This window comes from Phyllostomus hastatus, unplaced genomic scaffold (assembly GCF_019186645.2).
Source record: "Phyllostomus hastatus isolate PE091 unplaced genomic scaffold, TTU_PhHast_1.1 phas_scaffold_21, whole genome shotgun sequence".
Lineage (NCBI taxonomy): Eukaryota > Metazoa > Chordata > Mammalia > Chiroptera > Phyllostomidae > Phyllostomus > Phyllostomus hastatus.
Window position 1 is genome coordinate 38552053 of NW_025334017.1, and position 21584 is coordinate 38573636.

Genomic DNA, 21584 nt, shown 5'->3' on the forward strand with positions numbered 1-21584 from the left:
AAGACCTTCCAACCAAAAGGCATATGCATTTGTGATTTTGTTAAATACTATCAAATTGACTTCCATGGAAATTATAGCAGTCACTTTAGTTCTTTTAAAATAAGCAAAGAGATATTTCAGAACACCATAGACAGAGCCAGCCAAAGGGTTTTCTTGATTCTTTATTCTCTCTGCCCCAATATTAAGAGTTACCACGTTTGCCTCAGATTTTGGTTGGTGTAGTGGATTGGTCCATGCGCTCCAAATCATATGTCCAAGTTCCGAACTAACTGTAGTACCTGTAAATGTGACCTTATTTGGAAAAGGGTCTTCGCAGATGTAATTAAAGATCTTTGACATGAGATCAGCCTGGATTTATAGTGGACCCTAAATCCAGTGATTGGTGTCTTAAGGGAAAAGAGAGGGAGGTTTGACACACAGAGACACTCAGAGAAGGTGATGTGAAGATGGGAGCAGGAGTTGGAGTGGTGCGTTGATAAGCCAAGGAACACCAAGGACTGCCAGGAACCACCAGAAGCCAGGAGCCGGGTATGGAACAGATTCTCCCTCAGAGCCTCCGGGAGGAACCAACCCTGCTGACACCTTGATTTCAGACTTTTGGTTCCTGAATTGAGAGAATGAATTCCATTGTGCTTTTTCCCCCGCCTAGTTTGTGGTAATGTGTCACAGCAGCCTGAGGAAATTTAAAGAGTTAGTCTGGAATTGGTCTTTGGCAGGTAATACTCCTTTCCTTTTTCAATCTCTAGTTATTGCAGGGAGGAGTGATCTGATTTAGGAAAAGAAGGGGCATGGACACTGAGGTCCTTTCCCACCCCCGCTGACTGCTTGAGGAGGATCAAGTGTTCTTACCTCAAGTGTGACCGAAAGGAGGGCTGAAGTAAGAGTTAATCATAATCCCATTACCTCATTTGAGATGAGGTCATGGGTTCGTCCCTTTTTGGTAACAAAGGTAGAAAGTAAACATCAGTTTGCACAGTGATTTTTTTCAGGAATGTTGTAAATGTGACCATACTTAAATTTTATAGCTAATATCCCTGATTTTCCACAAAAAGAGGGAAAATCATTAGTTAGCCTCCCCTAATAACACAGGCATGGACTGATCCATGTAGATGGTGCTGGGCTATTGCCTCCTTCCCACCCCATTCTAAGTAAGATGAGTAATAATATTGTGCTCCAACCCAGCCCAATACCTATCCCCAACGGTGAGGGTGCCCCCTCCGAGCTCCCATAGTACATTGCTGCCTTAGGACTTTTTGCTTTATAATGAAATGATCCCTTTTAGTACAGGTAAGTGTTAATTGGTTAAATATAATTTAAAGTAACAATGGGAGTTCTGGCTGGTATGGCTGTAGTGATTGAGCACAATCAATCAGTCAATCAATCAAATCTTTAAATAACAGTGGGAATGCCAATTTTTGTCTATATTTTTGTTTTTTAATAATACTGAATATAATATTGAGGTATAGGCTCATTTCTTTTTTTAAAGACTTCACTGACTTATTTTTAGAGAGAGGGGAAAGAAGGGAGAAAGAGTGAAATATCAGTGTGTGAGAGAAACATTGATTGGTTGCCCCTTGCACGCCCACAAACTGGGGACCTGGCCTGCAACCCAGACATGTGTCCTGACTGGGAATTGAACCAGCAACCTTTCTGTCCACAGGCCAGTGCTTAATCCACTGAGCCACACCAGCCAGAGCTAGGCTCATTTCTTAAACACCATATAGCAATATGTATCAAGAAACCTGGAAAATATTTAAAATCTTTGGCCCAGGAATCCCATCTCTAGGACTCCATCCTGACCAAGATTCATGTACAAAGATGTTGACTGCTTTATTTATAATAGTAGGATCTGAAAACAAACTAATGTGCAACAGTTGGGCAACAGTTAAGTGAGCAAGAGTCTGTCCATGCAGCTCTTTATATTAATGTTGATATATATTTCATTTAATAAGGAAATTTATTTTGCCCTGGCTGGTGTAGCTCAGTGGATTGAACGCTGACTTGCGAACCAAAAGGTTGCCAGTTTCATTCCCAGTTGGGGCACGTGCCTGGGTTGCAGGATGGGTCCCCATTCGGGGGCACGCAAGTGTGTGTGTGTGTGTGTGTGTGTGTGTGTGTGTGTGTGTGTGAGAGGCAACCACACACTGATGCTCCCTCTCTTAAAAAAAAACAGTATTTTTAAAATGTATTAAAAACTAATATATGAGAAAAATTCAAGTAGGAAAGAAGCGTAAAAAATGAAAGAACAAGTCACTCTGTGTGATTGCTATGAGGAAAAGAAGTTTTCTCTTTCCACTGGGGTTGCCAAGCCTGGAAAATATGAATATGGGGTGGCCAGAGGCCACCTCCCCCACAGCAAGAAGTGCAGTCACCTGAGAAGGAAGCCAAGCACCGAGGGGCGGACTGACACAGGCGGACAGGAGGCCTGAGAGGGGAGTTCTGCTTCTGGTCCCATGAGACCCTGGTTTCTGTGGCTCACCTTTTGTGAGAGCCACTTCAGCGTCTTTCCTGCTGAACCAGCTAATAAACAGTCCTTCTGCCTTGACTTTTAACAAAATGAGTAAAGGAGTTATAGCTAATAAAACTGGGCCAGCTGCTTTGTTGGAATCAAACTACATGCTGTTTGTGCTATAATCCAATAATCAATTAATTCTTCCAACAACTTGAAATGAGGCCCATTTGGGATGAAATGAGCTGTGAAACCACTAAAGGCCCCTGAATAAATTACCTTTCTTCGTGGTCACAGACCATCCTGGAAATAGGCATGGAGTTCACCAGGTATAGTGTCTGGAACACATTTTTTCCTTTTATGACACTCAAGACAGCAAGTGTTTATATTTAGTCTTATGTCATCTCCTCCAAAATGTTTTCTAAGATCCATAAGGGAGGCTTTAGAGTCATAACCTAAAGCACTTTCAGTATCCTGGGATATAGCTCATCCGGGTCTGAAGATTTTTAACCCATTTAAGGCATCTTGGGGCTTTCTACCACTGAACTTATCTTGACTTTAATTTCCTCTTACTGCTATTTTTCTTGTCCTTTATAGATTGAGGATAATCTTTGATAGAGCAAAATGGTTGTTGGCTATTTCCAAAATAGCCAACAACTATTTGGTGCCAAGCAATGGGATTATCTCTTCTTTGTTCTTTTGGCTTTTAATACTGGGCATTATAAATACCCCTTTTCAATGAAAAAAAAACCCTCCTTTTGTTTTTAATCCTCAATGTTATGTGCTATAGACTTCCTGAATCTCTCCTTTCACATCTGTGCAATATATTTGTGTTGATATATTATATTTATAACATAATATATATTTATAATATATTTTCACATCTGTGTAAATATATTTTCCACCAAAGATAAACCCTGTTTTAACAATTTGGCATCTTTCCTTCCACACTGCCAGCAAATAATGAATACATAATTAACACAAAATGGGTACGAAGAGGCCTATTAACACTTTAAAAAAAAATCCATGTATCTCTGAGACAATATATACAATTCTTTATTTTTCTTTAAAAAAAGACACACTACGGTGAAATTTTAGGGTTACATCCCTGTCTAAAGCCGTCCTTGATGCAGACGTTTATAAAATTACGCCCCCCGCCCCCAACTCCTGGGTCCCGCGGTCTCTAGGTTCAAGGTGCTAAAGCTTCGCTTTTCATACACGAGTTTCTGCCGCCAGCATCCCCAGCCCCGCCCCACTCCGAACCAGCGCTGCCTGTCCCAGCTCAGGCTCCTCCCACCTGCCGGGCTCCACCTATCCAGAATTCCGCAGTTTTCCTCGCTCCGAACTCACGCCGCTCCCTCCACCCGCGAGGCGCCCTCTTTGCCCTGGCTCCACCCTCCCAGAACCAGCCCCAGCATCCACCCAGACTCCGCCCACTGGAGCCAGCATTCCCACCTTCCACGATGAGTACCGTCCTGGGCCCGCCCATCAACCTCTAGCTCCACCCAACGGCCCGCCCTGGTCCAGCGCGGGTAAACTGAGCTTCCCGCCCCGCCCCGGCTCCGCCTACCCATCCCAGGATCCACCGCTAGGGAACAGCACCCGCGGCCTCGGACTCCGCCCACTTTATCCCGAGAGTACGAGCGCCGTGCCGCTGTACGCTAGCTCTTTCCCGAAGCCCGCCCGCGGGCTGGTCCAGTCAGTCCGCCTCAGGCCGGTGCCGCGGTCCGAGCCACCATGGAGGAAGAGGATGTCCCCGCCGTCTCGGTCGCAGCCGCAGCGGCCCACTACCAGCCGGCCAGCCCGCCGCGGGAAGCCTGTGTCTACAACAGCTGCTACTGGTGAGGGGGCGCGGGCGCGGCGGCGTCGCAGCGGGGCCCCGCCTCTTCCCGGCCCCTTCCCGGGGTGCTCTGGGCACCGACTGGCGGGTTTTCCGGTTTGGCGGGAGGAGGGAGCGGGAATGGCAGCCCTAATCTCCCTAGAGCCTGGTCATTGAATGGGGGTGAGGTAGGGCGGATTTTACCGGGAATGGTAGGGTCGGCGTCGCATTACTTCAGCTTCGCGCTTTTCGCTGGGACGTTCCTTGGCGGATCTCGGTGTTTCGGGCGCCGGGAAGGGGAGTTGGAAGCGGAGGGTGGAACGCAGAGGGCCGTTTGAAAATGACTCTGCCAGACCCTGTGTGGTCTCACACTGATGTGAAGGTTGTTTTAATTTTGTAAGAGGATGGGGGCACAGAGATGTCACAGTAACTTTCCCAGGGTCATCCAGTTAATAGCAGCCGGGAGTTCAGATCAGACCTTCTCGGACCAAAAACCGTGATCACAATCACCATGTTGTCACGTAATGATGGTTATACTTACATAGCACTTGCTGTGTGCCGGAATGGTTTATGTAACCGAATTCATTGACGCCCCATATTTACCCCAGGAGGTAGGTACCGTTGTGTTCCTCCCCCATTTTAAAGGTAAGACCCCTGAAGTAATTTATTTAAGGCCACGTAGCTTGTGAGCGAAGGAATGGGACTTGCACGCCGGGTCTGGCCTGGACTCCACACGCTGTGCCCCTGCCCTAGGCCGCCTCTGGGGCTGAATCGCCACTCCCACCCTGGCCCTTTGTACTCCCACACCCACCTCCCCTTGCCTGGGTGATGACTTCTGCCCACTTCAGTCGCTGCGCGATTGTGAAACCTCGGGGCCATCTGAAACTGCCTCTCCCTCCTTCAGCTGGTTACCAACCCGGTGTCACCAAGAGCTTAACCGTTTGTTCAGCTCTGACTGCATGTCATGCCCAGTGAGTGCCATGTTCTTCCATCCATGCCTAGGACACGGGTTCTATTTATTATCATTTTCTTAGTTTTTGTTTTTAAAGATTTTATTTATTTATTCTCAGAGAAGGAAGGGAGGGAGAAAGAGAGAGAGAGAAACATCAATGTGCAGTTGCTGGGGGTCATGGCCTGCAACCCAGGCATGTGCCCTGGCTGGGAATTGAACCTGCGACACTTTGGTTCGCAGCCCACACTCAATCCACTGAGCTATGCCAGCCAGGGCATTTTCTTAGTTTTTAATATGAAAAGATGGGCCTCAGAGAAGCCTGTTATCTGCCCCAGACGACAGATCTAGCAAGTGGTAGGTAGTCCTGAAACTGGAATCTCGGTAATGCTGGCGTCCATGCATAACTATTGCACTTTATTTCTGCCCTGCCTCTCACCTAAATCCTATTTTTGTCCTTATCGCCCATCCAGTGGTTTTACTTATTCATTCATCCATCCATCCAATAAATGTTTACTAGGCACTTAGAGCGTGTAATGCAGGATTCTAGGCCCTAGGGATATAGCAGTGAACAAAATAGACAGTGTTCCTCGTGGTTTTTATGTTTGCTTGTGGGAAAGCAGACAAAAATAAGTAAACCACATCTGGATGGTGTTAATTGCTATGAGACAAGTAAAACCAGACCAGAGATGGAGACTTACTATTTTATATTAGGATATTGAAGGAAGACATTGTTGCTAAAGTGATATTTGAGAAATCTGAAGAAAAAGAGGGCAGGAACTTCACAGATAACTGGTGGGACATCATTCCAGGCAGGCGAGGAACAGCAGGGGTGAAGGCTCTGGGAAGGAGGTATTCTGTGGATATTCTAGGAATAACAAGGAGACTGGCTCAGTGTAGTGGAGCGATTCGGTGGGAGTGTGGTAGGAGGTGAATGTCTCTTCAACAGATCATCTTTCAGTTCCTTCAGCCATGAGCCAGACCCTCCTTGGCTAGCTGGGGGCCTGTTCCAGTTTTCCCTACCAGGCCCCTCTGCCCAGCAATTCCCTATCCCCTAAGGTCTCTAACTTTAGCTGGCGTCACACTGCTCACTGCCATTCTGAATTTGAATGTGCTGGAGGATCACCTGGGAGCTTTTGTAAAACGTGCAGCTGTTAGGGTCCCACCCCAGAGTCTGGATGTGTGAGCAGCACAGAGGAATAGCCTGAGTCCCTCGATCACATTGCGAGGAATACAGGCACAGGCAATAAAGTCTATCTCCTGAGCATAACATGCCTACTAAGATCTGTTCACCGTCTGTTTCTCCAACCTCATTTTGGGCCTGCCTTATCTGTTCTGTAGGGTTTCTCAACCTTGGCTCTGCTGGTATTTTGAGCATGTTGATTCTTTGTTGTAGCAGCTGTCTTATCCATTGCAAGATGTATATAGCAGCATCCCCAGTCTATACTCACTAGAGTCTTATAGCTCCCTCTCCCAGTTTGTGACCACCAAAAATGTCTCCAGACATTGTCAAATGTCCCCTGGGGGGGGCCAAATCGCTTCTGAGTGAGAACCAGTGCTTTACCCTGTCTGAACACATCAGGTAGATGCACCTTACTGCCTTTGCTCCTGTGGATTTTTCTAACTTGAAATAAATGTGTCTGTTTCTATAGATGTTACTTCATCTTTCAAGACCCAGTTTAATGATAACAGTGATGGCCAGTATTTGTGTGGCATTGTGTGAGTGGTAGAGCATTTTTTCCTTCCTGCATCCTTCTCTGACTTTAGCCCATCACCAGTAACCCTTCCAGAATCTTGGCTCTAATCCTGCTTTGTTAGCTTTTCTGCTGCCAAAATAATCAACTGACAGTTTGAAGCATTATCATCATCATTTCCTGCTTTTTAAAAACCAGTTAAATGGGTTCCAGGACTCAAATCAAATCTGGGATTCCTTCTATTCCAACTGACTCCCAGTGTTTCCAAGTATACAGGCCCTCTCTTTTATTAACGTAAAAAGTTTCATGAGACCTTCCTACATGATATTAATCTTACTCTTGGGAGGAAAATAGGGACTACAAATTCAGTCTCTCTCATGTGTAGACTTGTTTTTCTTGTGTAACAGTCACATATATTTGAAAAAATAGGCCCAATATGTTCAAAGCATATGTGCATTCAGCCTACCAATAGTGCTTATGTTACCTATGGATTTGTGAACTTTTTGCATTAATTCTATCCCCATCCTTGGGGTGAGGTATAGGGGAACAACAACAACAACAAAAAAACAACTGACCTGTATCTCCATCTTCCCTTATCCCTTAAAATTAGTAGTTCCCTTTTTTTTAAAAAAATTGATTGATTGATTGATTTGAGAGAGAGAGAGAAAGAGAGAGACAGACAACGGTTTCTTATTCCATTTATTTATGCATTCATCAGTTGCTTTTTACATGTGCTCTGACCAGTGATCAAACCTGCAAGCTTGGTTTATCAGGACTGTGCTCTAACGAACTGAACTACCAGGCCAGGGCGTGAGTCCCTCTTCTGTGCTTCTTTATGCATCTTCTATGGCCTTGGATGCTTGCTTATATATGGATCTGTATGTCTACTCTCACTGTCTGTGAGCTCTAATTATCATATCTTCCAAGCATTTCACATAGTGTTTTGTACATCACAGGCTCTTGAAAATTTTTGTGGTCAACTCTGCAAAATGTCATAGGCAAGACAGACAAATGTTGTCTCAAAACTTAGCCTAGAACATCTAGGTTTTAAAAATGTTAGATACTTCATATTATATATCCCATTGAAACAGTATATTTTTTGAAAGGGATATAGTTTTCTGTGTGTGTGATTATAAACTTTTTTTTTTTTTTAGATTCTACCATCTCATCACAATTAAACTGCATTTTAAAGACTTACTGCTGACACTGCATAATCACAGCAAAGTGTCAAGAGACTAGGGATTTATCTCAGGTAGTAAATTTGAAGACAGCACACTTTTTAAAAATACTGACCTGATGTTATGTTTATTGATTTTTTTTTTTTAGAGAGAGAGAGGAAGGAAGAGAGAGGGAGAGAGAAACACCGATTGGCTGCCTCCTGTATGTGCCTCCACCAGGGATCAAACCTGCAGCCTAAATATGTGCCCTGACTGGGAATTGAACCCAGAACCTTTTGGTGTATGGGACGATGCTCCAACTAACTGAGCCACCCAGCCAGGGCAACAGAAAGCATACTTTTGGGGTTAGACCTAGTAGATCCCTTAGATGTCTTGGGGGGTGTGAGCAGAAATAGTACATTTGTTTGCTCTATAACAAATGGGGAAGTAGTAATCTCCTGTTGTGACCTCTACCACTACTTTTTCCATCAGGTTTCTTAGGTATTTTAGAGAGAAACAAAATTATAGGAGAAAAATACAAAAATTCAACTTTGGTACTTTAAGTATAGTTGTATGGAACATTGAGCTAGGTAGACAGCAACAATGCTTGTGGATTGAAAGTGTTTATTTCCATAAAATGGTGACAGTCCTCAATGCCGTTTGTGCCTTGCTTCATTTTCAGGTAACATGGTGTAGGTGGCAGGAAATTAGGCTTTGACAGATTGAGCATGTGTGTGAGCAGAGTGTTGGTGTAGCTCATTTTGGGCAAAGGTATACCATATGGCCTACTAGGAAGAGGAGTGCAGGGGCTGAGCTGTTGAGTACTCCCAGCAGTGACTGCTTGCCTGTGCGGGAGTGTGGCTGTGGCTACTAGTGTGGCACTGAACATTACTTTACTTAGGCAGTTCTGACCACTGCTTCAGATAGCTAAAGGCCTCTCGTATAGAAGGGGACTTTATCTGGGGTGGAGGTATGGGAAGATGGATTTCAATTCATTATGGAAAAGAACGTCCTGAAAGTCAGGACTGCCTCTGTACCAGAGGGGTTTGGGGAATCACACTTACAGGGATTCCTGCAAAAGTATTCCTGAACATATCACATAACTGCCTTGACCCTTTCTACTCAGGAGCCCTCCTATCCCAAACACTCACCTTGCCCCATTCCTTAGGGGAGCAGGAAACCAGTGTTACTAAGATGTATTGAGTGTTTATAATATGTGATTATGTCTTTTTTTACAGATGAGAAAAACAGACACTCAGAGAGGTCAGGGTGTTCAAAGCTTCGTATGTTTAAGTGGCTCAGTTGGAATTCCAGCTGTATTTCACGTTCCTGAGCCCAGAGCTTACAGAATGTTGATGTGCCATTTTTATCATATATAAAAATATTTTTATCCATATGCAGGCATTGTTGGGGAAGGTAATGAGCTCTGTGTCTGCAGAGGGGTCCACATACAGTATAAGTTGGATAACAGCTTGTTGGGGATGTTTTGGGGGAGGTTCAAATGTTAGCCAGTCATTAGATGAGATGGTGTTTAAGGTCTCTTCCAACAGTTTTGCGTCATCATCACTCTTTTGTTCAGATTTGAAAGACATGGAGCGTTTTTGCTTAATTGTATTGATTAAACAAAACTCAACTCTGTTTCAGTGAAGAAAATATTTGGAAGCTCTGTGAATACATCAAAAACCATGACCAGTATCCTTTAGAAGAATGTTATGCTGTCTTCATATCTAATGAGAGGAAGATGGTAAGTTGGTGAGTGAGTGCACAAAGAAAAAAGAAATTTAGGGTATCCGAAGCTAAAGATAGCATGGGTTTAGTGCTGTTTTCAAATGTGTTTTATAAATACGGCAACATTTTCAAGTTTGTTTTTGGATGAGATTTTTTTTTTTCCTTCCAGGGTACACAGTTCGGTTAGGAGAGCCTAGTCCCTCACTTGTAGGTCGGGAACTATGGGATGGTATGTTCACGCAGATTAAACCCCTTTCTTTAGGAGTTTAAATAGAGTAGAACTATAGTAAACTCATACGAAGTATTTAAAAAAAAAGGACCCATCATATTTTATAAAGCATGTTTGCAAGGACCACCTTATTTGCTCCTAATGGGAACCCTGTGAAACATGAAAGTTTCAGGCAGCTATCTCAGTTTTGTAGATGAGAAAACAGAGACTTGGGAGGTTTCATGAATAATTAAATGGGAAAGCAAGACTGGAACCTGCCAGGCCTTCTGATTCCCAGTTCAGGTGTCTTTTTACTCTCCAAAGACTATCATATAATTAATTTTTGCTTTTTCATTTTTGAGGACATTTAGAAGTATTCGGATTTCTTACCCATTCGTTCTTTCACCTTGATTTTTAGTTGCTTAGAAATATTTTATTTTTCATGTATATATTGCTTTAAAGAATTTAGTAGTAGTTTTGCTGAAACTGTGGCTTACAAAATTTATTGTTTTTGTAGATACCTATCTGGAAACAGCAGGCAAGACCTGGAGATGGACCTGTGATCTGGGTAAGATGGTCAACCCAGGGCACTTCTGATGCATTATGACTACTGTGAACCCTGAGTGGTCTTTATGTTTCGGCAGAGCAGAAATGACAGGGCAGTAGAGGAAGGCTATAATAGCTCTAAACTGGCTCTTGAGAATAGATGTTATTTGGCCTAAGGTAGAAGCACTTATAGGCATGTTTATTTTAATTTTGAAATGATTACAGGAATGATTTTAAATTGTGGCAATTTATTTGTGATCTCCCTGACTGTTATCCTTTTAGTGCTGGAAAGAACTTTAGTAATATCTAGTCCAGCTGTACCTGAGAATTATCTGGAGACTATGTTAAAAATACAAGTTTCTGATTTAGTTGATCTAGAAAAGGGTTTAGGAATTAGTTTTTTTGCAAACTCCTGAGTAAACATGACTAGCATTGGAAGAACACAGATCTACTGCAGCCCCTTCATTTTTCAGGTGAAGAGGTAAGCCCAGAAAGGCAAAGTGAGTAGCTCAAGGTCCTCTAGCTGATCAGTGGCAGAACTGGGTCTTAGGCTAGGTCCTTTCCAGTACACATGCGTGTGTCACCCTCGCCTGGCCCCCTGCAGAACAGAAATGTTTGTACTAGTAAACACGAAGAAAAAGTAAAAGAAAAACTCCATTCATGATAATGTAACAAACATCTAGTTTCTGATAATCTAGAATATCATTTGAATTGACTTTATTGGTTTATTTAACATATATGTATTGGGTACCTGTTGTATGCCAGGCACAAAATAGGCTAAATCCTTGGCTTCATGGAGCTCACATTCTTGCTTCTTTCACCAGCAGGTGATGTGCTGCTCTGACATTAAAGCCCCAAACCAGCAGTGTTGGGTTGGGAGCATGGGCTTAGAGTCAGGCACACTGGGGTTGAGCCCCAGTCTCCCACTGATGGGCTGTGTGTACTGGTGCTCAAGAAGCATTAGCTACTGTTAGCAACACTAGATAACTAATTCCTGCTGCAGACTTTCCATCTGCCCTATGAGGAAGCCATCCTCATTGCTGAACCACTCAGCTGATTTTTTAAAATGTTTGTTTGTTTGTTTATTGTTTTCAGAGAGAGAGAGAGAGAGAGAGAGAAAGAGGTGTTGAATCTTGGATGTTCCCTGACTGGGAATCAAGCCTGCAACCCTGGTGGCGCATTGAGATCAATCAGCTAAGCTACTGGCCAGTGTTCAGCCAATTTTGAGTCATGGCCTTGCTTCCCATCTTAGGGAAACTCACAGGGCAAGGACCTGTGGTCATGTCCCCCTTACATAAATCTCATGGCAGCTCAGTGTGGGGAACCTTGTTGCAGGAAGCCTTCCATACCCTCTGGCACATTTGTCCTTGCCTCATTGTTTTACTCTTGTGGGAAGTTGGTAGGCTTCCCTGAATGAGTAGAGACACCAGATCCCAAGGAGCAGACCCATTCTAGCCCCACTGGGTCTTCCTTGGCATCTGGGCAAACACTGAACCCAACTCAGAAAGTGAGGCGACTACTTTAATCTGCCTCCTCTGGCTGTGCATCTCTGTTGTGAAGGCGATTCCAAGTTGAGGCCTACTTTCAAGTTTATCTGCCATCTGATATGTAGGAATGTGGACCTGAACTAACTCGAAGGCTGTGGATATTTGTTGTTTATGCCTTTTCACAAATTGTATCTCCTTCCTGGAAAATTCTTCCTTTCAGGCAAAATTTAGTGGTAGTAGTCCTTCCTCAGTGAAACTCCTTGGCTATTGGTCTCCCATCTCATCTGTTTTTTTTTATTATTGTTGTTGTTGGTTTTTAAAAAGATATTTATATACACAATATATTAATTCCCCCAGTACACTTCAAGGTGAATGCTGTAATTACCTCCATTTTATAAAAGAGGAAACTGAGGCTGTAAGTGGAAGGGTTAAGGTTTGAATAGGCGAGCCAACTTCAGAATGCCCTTACCTGCATGCTCTCCTGCCTCCTTCATTCTATCTCATCCTCACTCTATTGCAGCAGTTGACTTGTGTTTCCCATTCACTTCTCTGGGAACTCCTTGAGAGTGAGGAGCTATCTTTCCCATCTTTGTAACTGTATTTCAACAGCACAGTTTCTCATAAATAGTAGGGAGTATGTACTGCAAAAAAAACTATAATGTGAGTTAGAAGATGTCAGGCAAGAAACATTTGGAAACGGACTTAAAGGGAAGAATGCATTTGAGTCGGAGCTTGAATGATGGATATGGAGAGAGTGGTGGAGAAGATTGCTGTAGATGGAGGGGAATAATGTGAATGAGCCCAGGGGAAGGAACTGGGCTGTTGTAGGGGAGCTGCTCTTCATTTATATCTGGAGGGTCAGGTGCATTAAGGGGAGTACAGGGAATAAGCATCCATTTCTGATGCTATTTCTGCTTTACTAAGATGGAATTGGAGCCGGAGGAAGCACTTTAGGCTCTGATGGTACAACACCTCTAGCCTCAATGAGTTATCTTTCCCACCACCCAGAGGGAAATGAAATAACAGCTGAGAAAGTGCTTTGTAAGCTCTGAAGTACTAGAAACATAAGATAGTGTTATAACGTTATACTAATCTGATGGAACTTTTTATCTCACAGTGTTCTCGGTGACAGTGTTTTGTTCTAAGGAACTCAAAGCACCAGGCTGCCCTCATTTCTTGATAACTGCCCTGACATCCCCTTCAGCAGTGCCCAGGGGGCTGGGAGTGAGAGTGCGATTCACATACACTCTGCCACTGAGTTGTGCACACAGAGCTCTCTTTACTCCTTAATGGTTACAAGTGAGTTAAACAAAAACCCAAAACAAACATTTTTCTTTCTTTTAACTACATAGATAGTATAAAACAAGTTAAAGCCCTTCTTTCCCTCTCCAGGCTAACCTCAAATAGTCCCCTTTGTTAATAGTGTGGAGGATATATTTACAGACATTTTTCTCTGTAATCATATGCATGCATATTTACTTCTGAATGCACATTGTGTCGTTACATACATGTAGTTTTTTTTTTTAAGATTTTATTTATTTATTTTTTAGAGAGAGGGGAAGGGAGGGAGAGAGGGAGAGAAACATCAGTATGTGGTTGCCCCTCACGTTCCCCCAACTGGGGACCTGGCCCGCAACCCAGGCATGTGTCCTGACTGGGAATTGAACTGGCGACCCTTTGGTTCACAAGCCTGCGCTCAATCCACTGAGCTACACCAGCCAGGGCTACATACATGTAGTTTTAAAAAAATACCTTATACATATTCTGCAATTTGCTTCTTCCATCCAGCTATATAATGCACATTTTTTCTTTTCCACATAAATGTACCAAAATCTTTTTAACAACTGTATTAGTATTCCATGGTATGACTGTATCATGATTTATTAACTATAACCCTCTTGGTGGACTTTTGATTGTTTCTGAATTTCCTCTATTATAAACAGTGCTACAGAAATTTTCTTTATATATATGTGTATGTGTGTGGCCATTTTTTTGCAGTGTAGATTCCTTGAAGTAAAATTGCATGGTCAAAGGGTATTTGATGTATATGAACATTTCCACTGGACATTTGGTCGTTTTCAGGGTTTATATTTGCTTTATTTTGCTATTATAAAGAGGGCTGTAATCATCTTGTATCTGTTTTTGATGTTATGTACAAGGGAGAACCCCCCCAAAAAAAAAAACCGTAATTATCTTCTGGAGGATAGGCTGTTTGTAGCACAGGCTTCCCCTGCTAGGTGAGTGTTCTAGAAACCCATCTATATCAGTGTACCAGCTGGTGGTGGTGTGAGATGCTGTGTTCTACCTCAGTGATTATTTTTTGAAGATTCAGCATGCTTGCCCATTTCGTGATGGGTGATTAATGAGCACATCTGCCCACACTGTGCTGAGTGTTCAGCAGTTTTTAATTAAAAACAGCATGACCCCCTGTTCCATCCTCCCTATTCACTCGATCTCCCCCTGGATGAAAAAGTCCTCAAAGGGAAATGTTCTGCTGATGTGGAAGAGGTGAAACAAAAGATGACAGAAACTAAAAGGCATCAAAATTGACGAGTTCAAAAACTGTTTTAAGCAGTGGGAAAAACATTTCTATAGCTTTATTGTTATCAAATAGTGCTTTGAAGGTACTGAAGTTTAAACGTGTGATAATAAATACACAATTTTTTATAAATAAATTCTGGGGGTTTTTGGATACTTCTTCATATAAGGGTTATATATATAGCCTTGGGATTTGGCATCATAAGGCAGCTTGGTTAATTTCAGCAATGTTTACTTCTAGGATTACCATGTTGTGCTGCTTCACGTTTCAAGTGGAGGACAGAGCTTCATTTATGATCTCGACACTGTACTGCCGTTTCCCTGTCCTTTTGACGCTTATGTGGAAGATGCCTTTAAGTCTGATGAGGACATCCACCCACAGTTCAGAAGGTGAGGAAAGTTGGATGAGTTTTCCTACTTTCTGGAGTGAGACTTTGATGATTAAATAAAGTTGTTTTGTTTGTTTTTGCATTTGTTTTGCAAAGCCTACTTGTCTTCGCATCACTGTTGAGTTGCTATTTGAGAATGGTATGCTACACAGAAGATTCAAAATGTTTTAAAGTTTTAAAGGCTGTCCAATGTATAAAAGGTTGGCAGTGGCAGTCTTTTAAAAATTTGTGTGATAAGATCTCAAATATTTTCTTAGTTATTTTGGGGATTTCTCCAATCCTCTTGCTTTTGGGTGTGTGTATGTGGTGTGGGAATGGGGTGCTTTCTGATGCCAAAATGAGAAGGCTGTCACGGCAGCACCCGAAACGAGCGTGTTTTGCCCCCGAAGCACAATTGAATAAAAAATGGCAACCACGTATATTTGGTGCCTTTGTAGTTTTGGATTTCATCAGATCATTTCTGATGGCTTCTTTAACAGGTAATAAGCTGCACATATATTTTTGTATCACTGAATAGTACAAAAACACTTGCATAGTTTTGTGCATGTTTTAGAAAATAGGTCTATATAAAGGTTGAGTTAGAAGTTCAACTGTGATAACCTCTCTGAGATAAATGAATGCTGCTTTCTCTGCAGGAAATTTAGAGTAATCCGTGCAGATTCTTATTTGAAGAACTTTGCTTCTGACCGATCTCACATGAAAGATTCCAGTGGGAACTGGAGAGAGCCTCCTCCATCATATCCCTGCATCGAAACTGGAGGTGAGCCAAAGATGCTTCTTTAGAGGGGTTTTTGGTTCCTGTGCAGATCAGCATTTTCACTTCACCAAGGACAAAAATCACATTGTTCTTTGGGCAAAACCCCCGAGTGGTAAGGAGGTGAGAGGAAGTATAGTTCTGTGTATTTATTAGATTCAGAAATTGAGACACAGAGAGCAGGACTGGAAGGCATCAGAATTCATGCAAGAGGAAGGGCGTTAAGGATTAGGCCATGACACTTGCTAGAGTATTGGATGTACCTACCACGGGGACACTGGGCTTTCTCAGATCTGTGTGCTTGTGTCATGTAACAGTGTGACTGGTAGTACCTTGCTCTGGTAGGGCTTTGTGTTATGGTGAAAAAATCAGCAGTGCATCCTGTGATGTATGAACGTCATTTCCCTGGCTCTAGAATAAAATCTGCATTAGGAAGAGATGAGATCCAGCAGATTTTGTTGTACCACTCATCTCATTTATATGCTTTTAGGCATCAGTCCAATTAATAATTTCTTGAGATTTGAGTAGGTGAAGGGTTCTTCACTCTGTTACTGTTGTTTGGCATTCACATGAGTTGAAACATTATTTAGGGTTGAAAGTAATTTACAGCATTGCCATTTATTGGTGAGATCATCCCATCACATGGCTGCTGTCTGTGTGAAAGTGCTCTGTAAGCCATGCAACAGCCAGGAAAATGGGACAGAACTATTCAGATGTCAGCAGGAAGCAAGTAATATATTTGTCATATTTGAAGAGAGTGAACTAAGAGAGGATTCAAATCTGACTTTGAGGCTCTCTGTGAAAAGCTCTCCTAATTTTAAAAATTTATGTTGGAATTGCTTTCTGGTTCATCAGCCTGCTTTCTGGACTCAGCATTAGAATTGGGACAGCTCCTAGGATAGTAGAGAGCTTCACAGGTCTGCCTTTCAGCCTCTGACAACGTGCTGTAGGGGGTGTGGTCTGGGACAGTGTGTCTCGGCAGCTTCCTTTCTCTTAGATGTGAGCACTAACTCAGAGCCTTGTGCGACATAGACGTTCAGTAAGCACCACCGCATCATTCCTTTGGGTTTGATGACTGCTACCCTGTAATAAGTGCTATTTTGTCTCAGGCTTTGTGCCAGCCCTTTAACATATTATTTTAATTTTCACCATGACTCAATGAGTCAAGCTTTATTTCCATGTTGGATAGACCTGTAAACTGAAATACATGAAGGGTAAGCCCTTTGCCTAAGGTGCATGGCTAGGAAGTGGCAGGGTCAGCACACTAGGCTTGAGGAGGATTTTTTAATGGGGAGGGCAGTGTCTTTTTTGGTGCATATGTAACTAGTTCATCAGAGGCCTCCTGAACTTGAGATTGAAACTAAAAGGAATCTGCTCTGCAGTGTGTGGTAAACGTACTGGTTTCTCATGTAATAATTTAATCACATTGTAATGTTCTCTCATGTGGTAAATTAATTACTTCAAGCCCTGCATTTATCATAGGAACACATCCGATGTAAGAATAAATGGGAATTACTTTTAGCTAATTAGTAGTGTTTTTTTTTTAAGAAGTTAAAAAAAGTTTCAAGAAAATATCAAATCTTAAATTAATGCATATTTTAGGTATTTTAATAGCAACATTACTCAGTCCCTACATTTATTACTTTTATGACTTAAAATTTAGTACGTATTGTGCATTGTGAAAAACTAAACATTTAGTAATTTCGGTGGCCATGTGTCTGGAGGACCACTGTTTCCAATTCAGCATTTAGTGTATTTTAAAGAAAGGAACTCTTTCTGATAAGAAGGAGGCTGAGATTTACAGTCTTATAGCCTTGCCCTAATGACTAAGTTCCAGCGCCAGCTACTTAAGACTCAGTTTTTAAGGGCATTTCCCAAGTCCTGGGCTGACTTACAGAGTACACCAAATTTGACCTCTTCTCTCCCATCTTGTGCACATACACCTTTCATCTGACTGCTTTCAGATGTGTTGCAATAACACCGGCTGATTGGAGCTGAGCTCCATGACCAGTGTTATGTAAACAAATGCTATACATTGATCTTTCAGCAGTTTTTAAATTTTCATTTTTTTAAAAGATTTTATTTATTTTTAGAGAGGGAAGGGAGGGAGAGAGAGAGAGAGAAACATCAATGTGCGGTTGCTGGGGGCCATGGCCTGCAACCCAGGCATGTGCCCTGACTGGGAATCGAACCTGTGACACTTTGGTTCGCAGCCCATGCTCAATCCACTGAGCTACGCCAGCCAGGGCTTTTCATTTTGTTTTTAAATAATAAATACCTGAAGATAGTACTCATTTTTTATTTAATTATATTTAAATGCCCTAGAAAACAGATACTATCATATTTTAGTAGTTGAGGTTTCCTTAGCAATTTGTTAAAAATTTTAGCTGACCTACTTACTGACGTAGGGAGTGTGGCATCCATCCCAGGTAAGCAAGAGCTTCTGCTCCATCTCTCCTTGAAGGTGCCTGTCTTTTCTTTATTTCTGGTTCCTTAGTCATCTTGCATCCGGGGCTCTCTGATGACTTCAACAAAACTTTTGGTTTTGCTGATTATCTAGCTTTTTCTTATTGTAAGGAGTGCCTTATTTTTTATTTACTTATTTATTTTAGATTTTATTCATTTACTTTTAGAGAGAGGGGAAGGGAGGGAGAAAGAGAGGGAGAGGAAACATCAATGTGTGAGACATTTGATCAGTTGCCTCTCACACACCCCCAACTGGGGACCTGCCCCGCAACCCAGGCATGTGCCCTGACTGGGCATCAAATTGGCAACCTTTTGGTTCATAGGCCTGCACTCAATCCACTGAGCCACACCAGCCAGAGTGGGTGTCTTTTTTAATATGTAGATTCCTTTTCCAACTCTTTTTTGTTTTCTTATAATTACTTGTTGAAGAAACTGAGTCTGGGAGAAACAGTCTGGATTTTCCTAATTGTGTCTTTTTTGTATCCTCTGAATTTCCTGTAAATTGGCAGTTTAGTTATTCATGCATTTTTTAATTTAACTTTTTATTTTGAAATAATTTTAGATTTCTAGAGAATTTGCTGAAATAGGGCAAAGTTCCTGTATATGCTTTACTCAGATTCCAAATATCTGAGTAAACTATAGTATAATTGTTGAAACCAAGAAAATTGTACAATTGATTAAAAAATTGACATAATACTATTAACTAACTTATAGACTTTATTTAAATTTTGCAAGTTTTCCTACTGATTTTTTTTCTGACCCATGGTATTATGTTTAGTTGTCCTGTCTCCTTGGTCTCCTTCAATTGTAACATTTTCTTTCTTCCTTTTCTTTTTTAACTTTTAAACTTTGAAGAGTACCAGTCAGTTACTTTGTAGAGTATCCCTCATTTTGGGTTTGTGTGATGTTTTGTCATGATTAGATCAGGGTAACCCATTTGCAACAAGAATACCACAGAAGTAATACTGAATCCTTATCAGTTTGCATAATTTTCCCTAATTTTGGTCTTTTGGGTTGTTTTATTGCTGTTAAACCAAAATTGTGCTTTCAGTGGACATTTCTTTCATGTATTTTTTTAGATTCCAAAATGAACCTGAATGATTTTATCAGTATGGATCCTGAGGTGGGGTGGGGAGCCGTTTATTCGCTGTCTGAATTTGTACATCGTTTCGGCAGTCAGAACTGCTGAACTGGACGTCTGGATGGAGAAATTCTGGGACATGAACACTAAACTTTACGGTACATTTGGTTTGGAATTGTGTTTTCCTCTTTGAGTTCAATTCATTTGAAACATGAGTGAACAAAAAAATAAAACTTTTCTCCTGGATATGTCAGGTTGAAACTTGAGGTAGTGTATATTTGCCAAAGTAGTCCTACAACTAACATTTGTTAAAACATGTGATGATGACTTATGCCAGTAATTGTTTTTGTTGTGATAGATGCGTGGACTTTTTATTTGTTCTGGATGTATTGTTTTTCTCCAGCTACACTGTAAGCTCCTGGAGGGCAGGGTTGTGGCTCATTGCACAGTGACTCTCTCATTCCCACAAGAGGTGGTCATATGATGTTTGCTAGTGATTGTATTGCTGCCTGAAGAGGGCTGATATTGTGAGCTGAATCAGCAATAAGTATTAGTCTTTTTGGACTATCAAGTTCTTGAAAAAATTGTAGCCCTCTCAGGCTTGAGTGTTATTTAGCCTATTTATATATGTTTTGTTTTTTTTAAATAAATTGATTTAAAATTAATTTTGTTTTAAAGATTGTGTGTCATTTTTGATGACCTGAGAGATACCCAAGAATATTTCAGTTGTAGTTGGGAACTGTTGCTTTAAAATACATTTATTACTCTTCTTTTAAAAAGTATTTTATTGTTCAATTACAGTTGTCTGCATTTTCTTCCCACTACTCCCCACTACCCCAACCAAACCACCTCTCTCCCTTGCTTCCACCCCCACCTTGGTTTTATCCCTGTATCCTTTATAGTTGTTCCTATTAATCTTCTTGAAGATGTGTTAGAAATTAGTTTTAATTATCTAATTACAAATAAATGATGTTTGGCATTAAACCAGCATATAGCAGTAGCTCTCATTCATGTCTTCATTATTCTACTAAAAAAATGAGCAATTTTTTATAACAAGAATATCTAAGCTTTTGATCTTAGATGTTTTCTGCCTATTAAGAAACTTTAACTTGATGTAGTCCCATTTGTTTTTTCTTTCCTTTATACCCCTTGTTCTAGGGGACATATTGGTGAAAATGCTGCTTTGTGGGATATTTGACATTTTCCTGCATATGTTCTCCTCAAGGACTTTTATGGTGTCATGACTTTTATTTAAGTCTTTTATTCATCTTGAGTTTATTTTTGTGTACAGTGTAAGGTAGTGGTCTAGTTTCATTGTTTGCATGTACCTGTCTAGATCTCCCAACAACATTTGTTGAAGAACTGATTTTTTACTCCATTCTATGCTCCTGACCTCTTTGTCAAATGTTAATTGACCATAGAGACATGGGTTCATTTCTGAGCACTCTGTTCTGTTCCATTGATCTATGTGTCTGTTCTTATGCAGTACCAGACTGTTTTGATTAAAGTGGCCTTGTAGTATAGTTTGAGGTCAGGTATTGTGATCCCTACTATTTTGTTCTTTTTTTTCCCCCCCAAAATTGCTGAGGCTATTTAGGGTTATTTATGGTTCCATATACATTTTTGAAATGTTTGTTCTATATCTGTGAAATACATAATTGGTATTTTAATAGGGATTGCATTGAATCTATAAATTGTTTTGGATACTGTGAACATTTTAATGACATTAATTCTTCCAATCCATGAACATGGTATATGCTTCCATTTATTTGTGTCTTCCTTAATTTCTTTAGTGTTCTGTAGTTTTGAGTACAGGTCTTTTACCTTCTTGTCTCTCTTTTACCTCTTTGGCTCTTCTTGGTTAGGTTTATTCCTAGGTATATAAAGGAAAGAATAAACAAATGGGAATACATCAAGTTAAAAAGCTTCTGCATAGCTAAGGAAAACATCAGCAAAATGATAAAGGGAACTAACCCTATGGGAAAATATATTTGCCAAAAATACCTTGGACAAGGGTTTGATCTCCAAAATATATAAAGAACTCAAATGACTCCACACCAGGGAGACAAACAATCCAATTAAAAAATGGGCAAAGGACCTGAACAGAGACTTCTCCAAGGAGGACATACAGAGGGCCTAGAGACATATGAAAGGATGCTCAGCATCACTAGCCATCAGAGAGATGCAAATTAAAACCACAATGAGATACCGCTTCACACCAGTCGGAATGGCCACCATAAATCAACAAACAACACGTTCTGGTCAGGATGTGGAGGAAAGGGAACCCTAGTACACTGTTGGTGGGAATGCAGACTGGTG

At 41.4% G+C, this 21584-nt stretch overlaps 1 protein-coding gene across 2 annotated transcripts; it reads left to right on the forward strand.

Moving 5' to 3' along the window:
- Positions 1–4063: 4063 nt before the first annotated feature.
- On the forward strand, positions 4064–19930 carry NTAQ1 (N-terminal glutamine amidase 1). Of its 2 annotated transcripts, none has more exons than XM_045861269.1 (6): positions 4064–4290; positions 9713–9812; positions 10522–10572; positions 14817–14965; positions 15600–15724; positions 19264–19930. In XM_045861269.1, exons 1-6 carry the CDS (start codon positions 4187–4189, stop codon positions 19371–19373), a joined length of 639 nt encoding a protein of 212 aa, XP_045717225.1. In that variant the 5' UTR covers positions 4064–4186; the 3' UTR covers positions 19374–19930. The 2 variants fall into 2 exon arrangements, with proteins under 2 accessions (XP_045717225.1, XP_045717226.1); XM_045861270.1 differs by lacking the exon at positions 4064–4290 and adding an exon at positions 5179–5239.
- The last annotated feature ends 1654 nt before the right edge of the window (positions 19931–21584 follow it).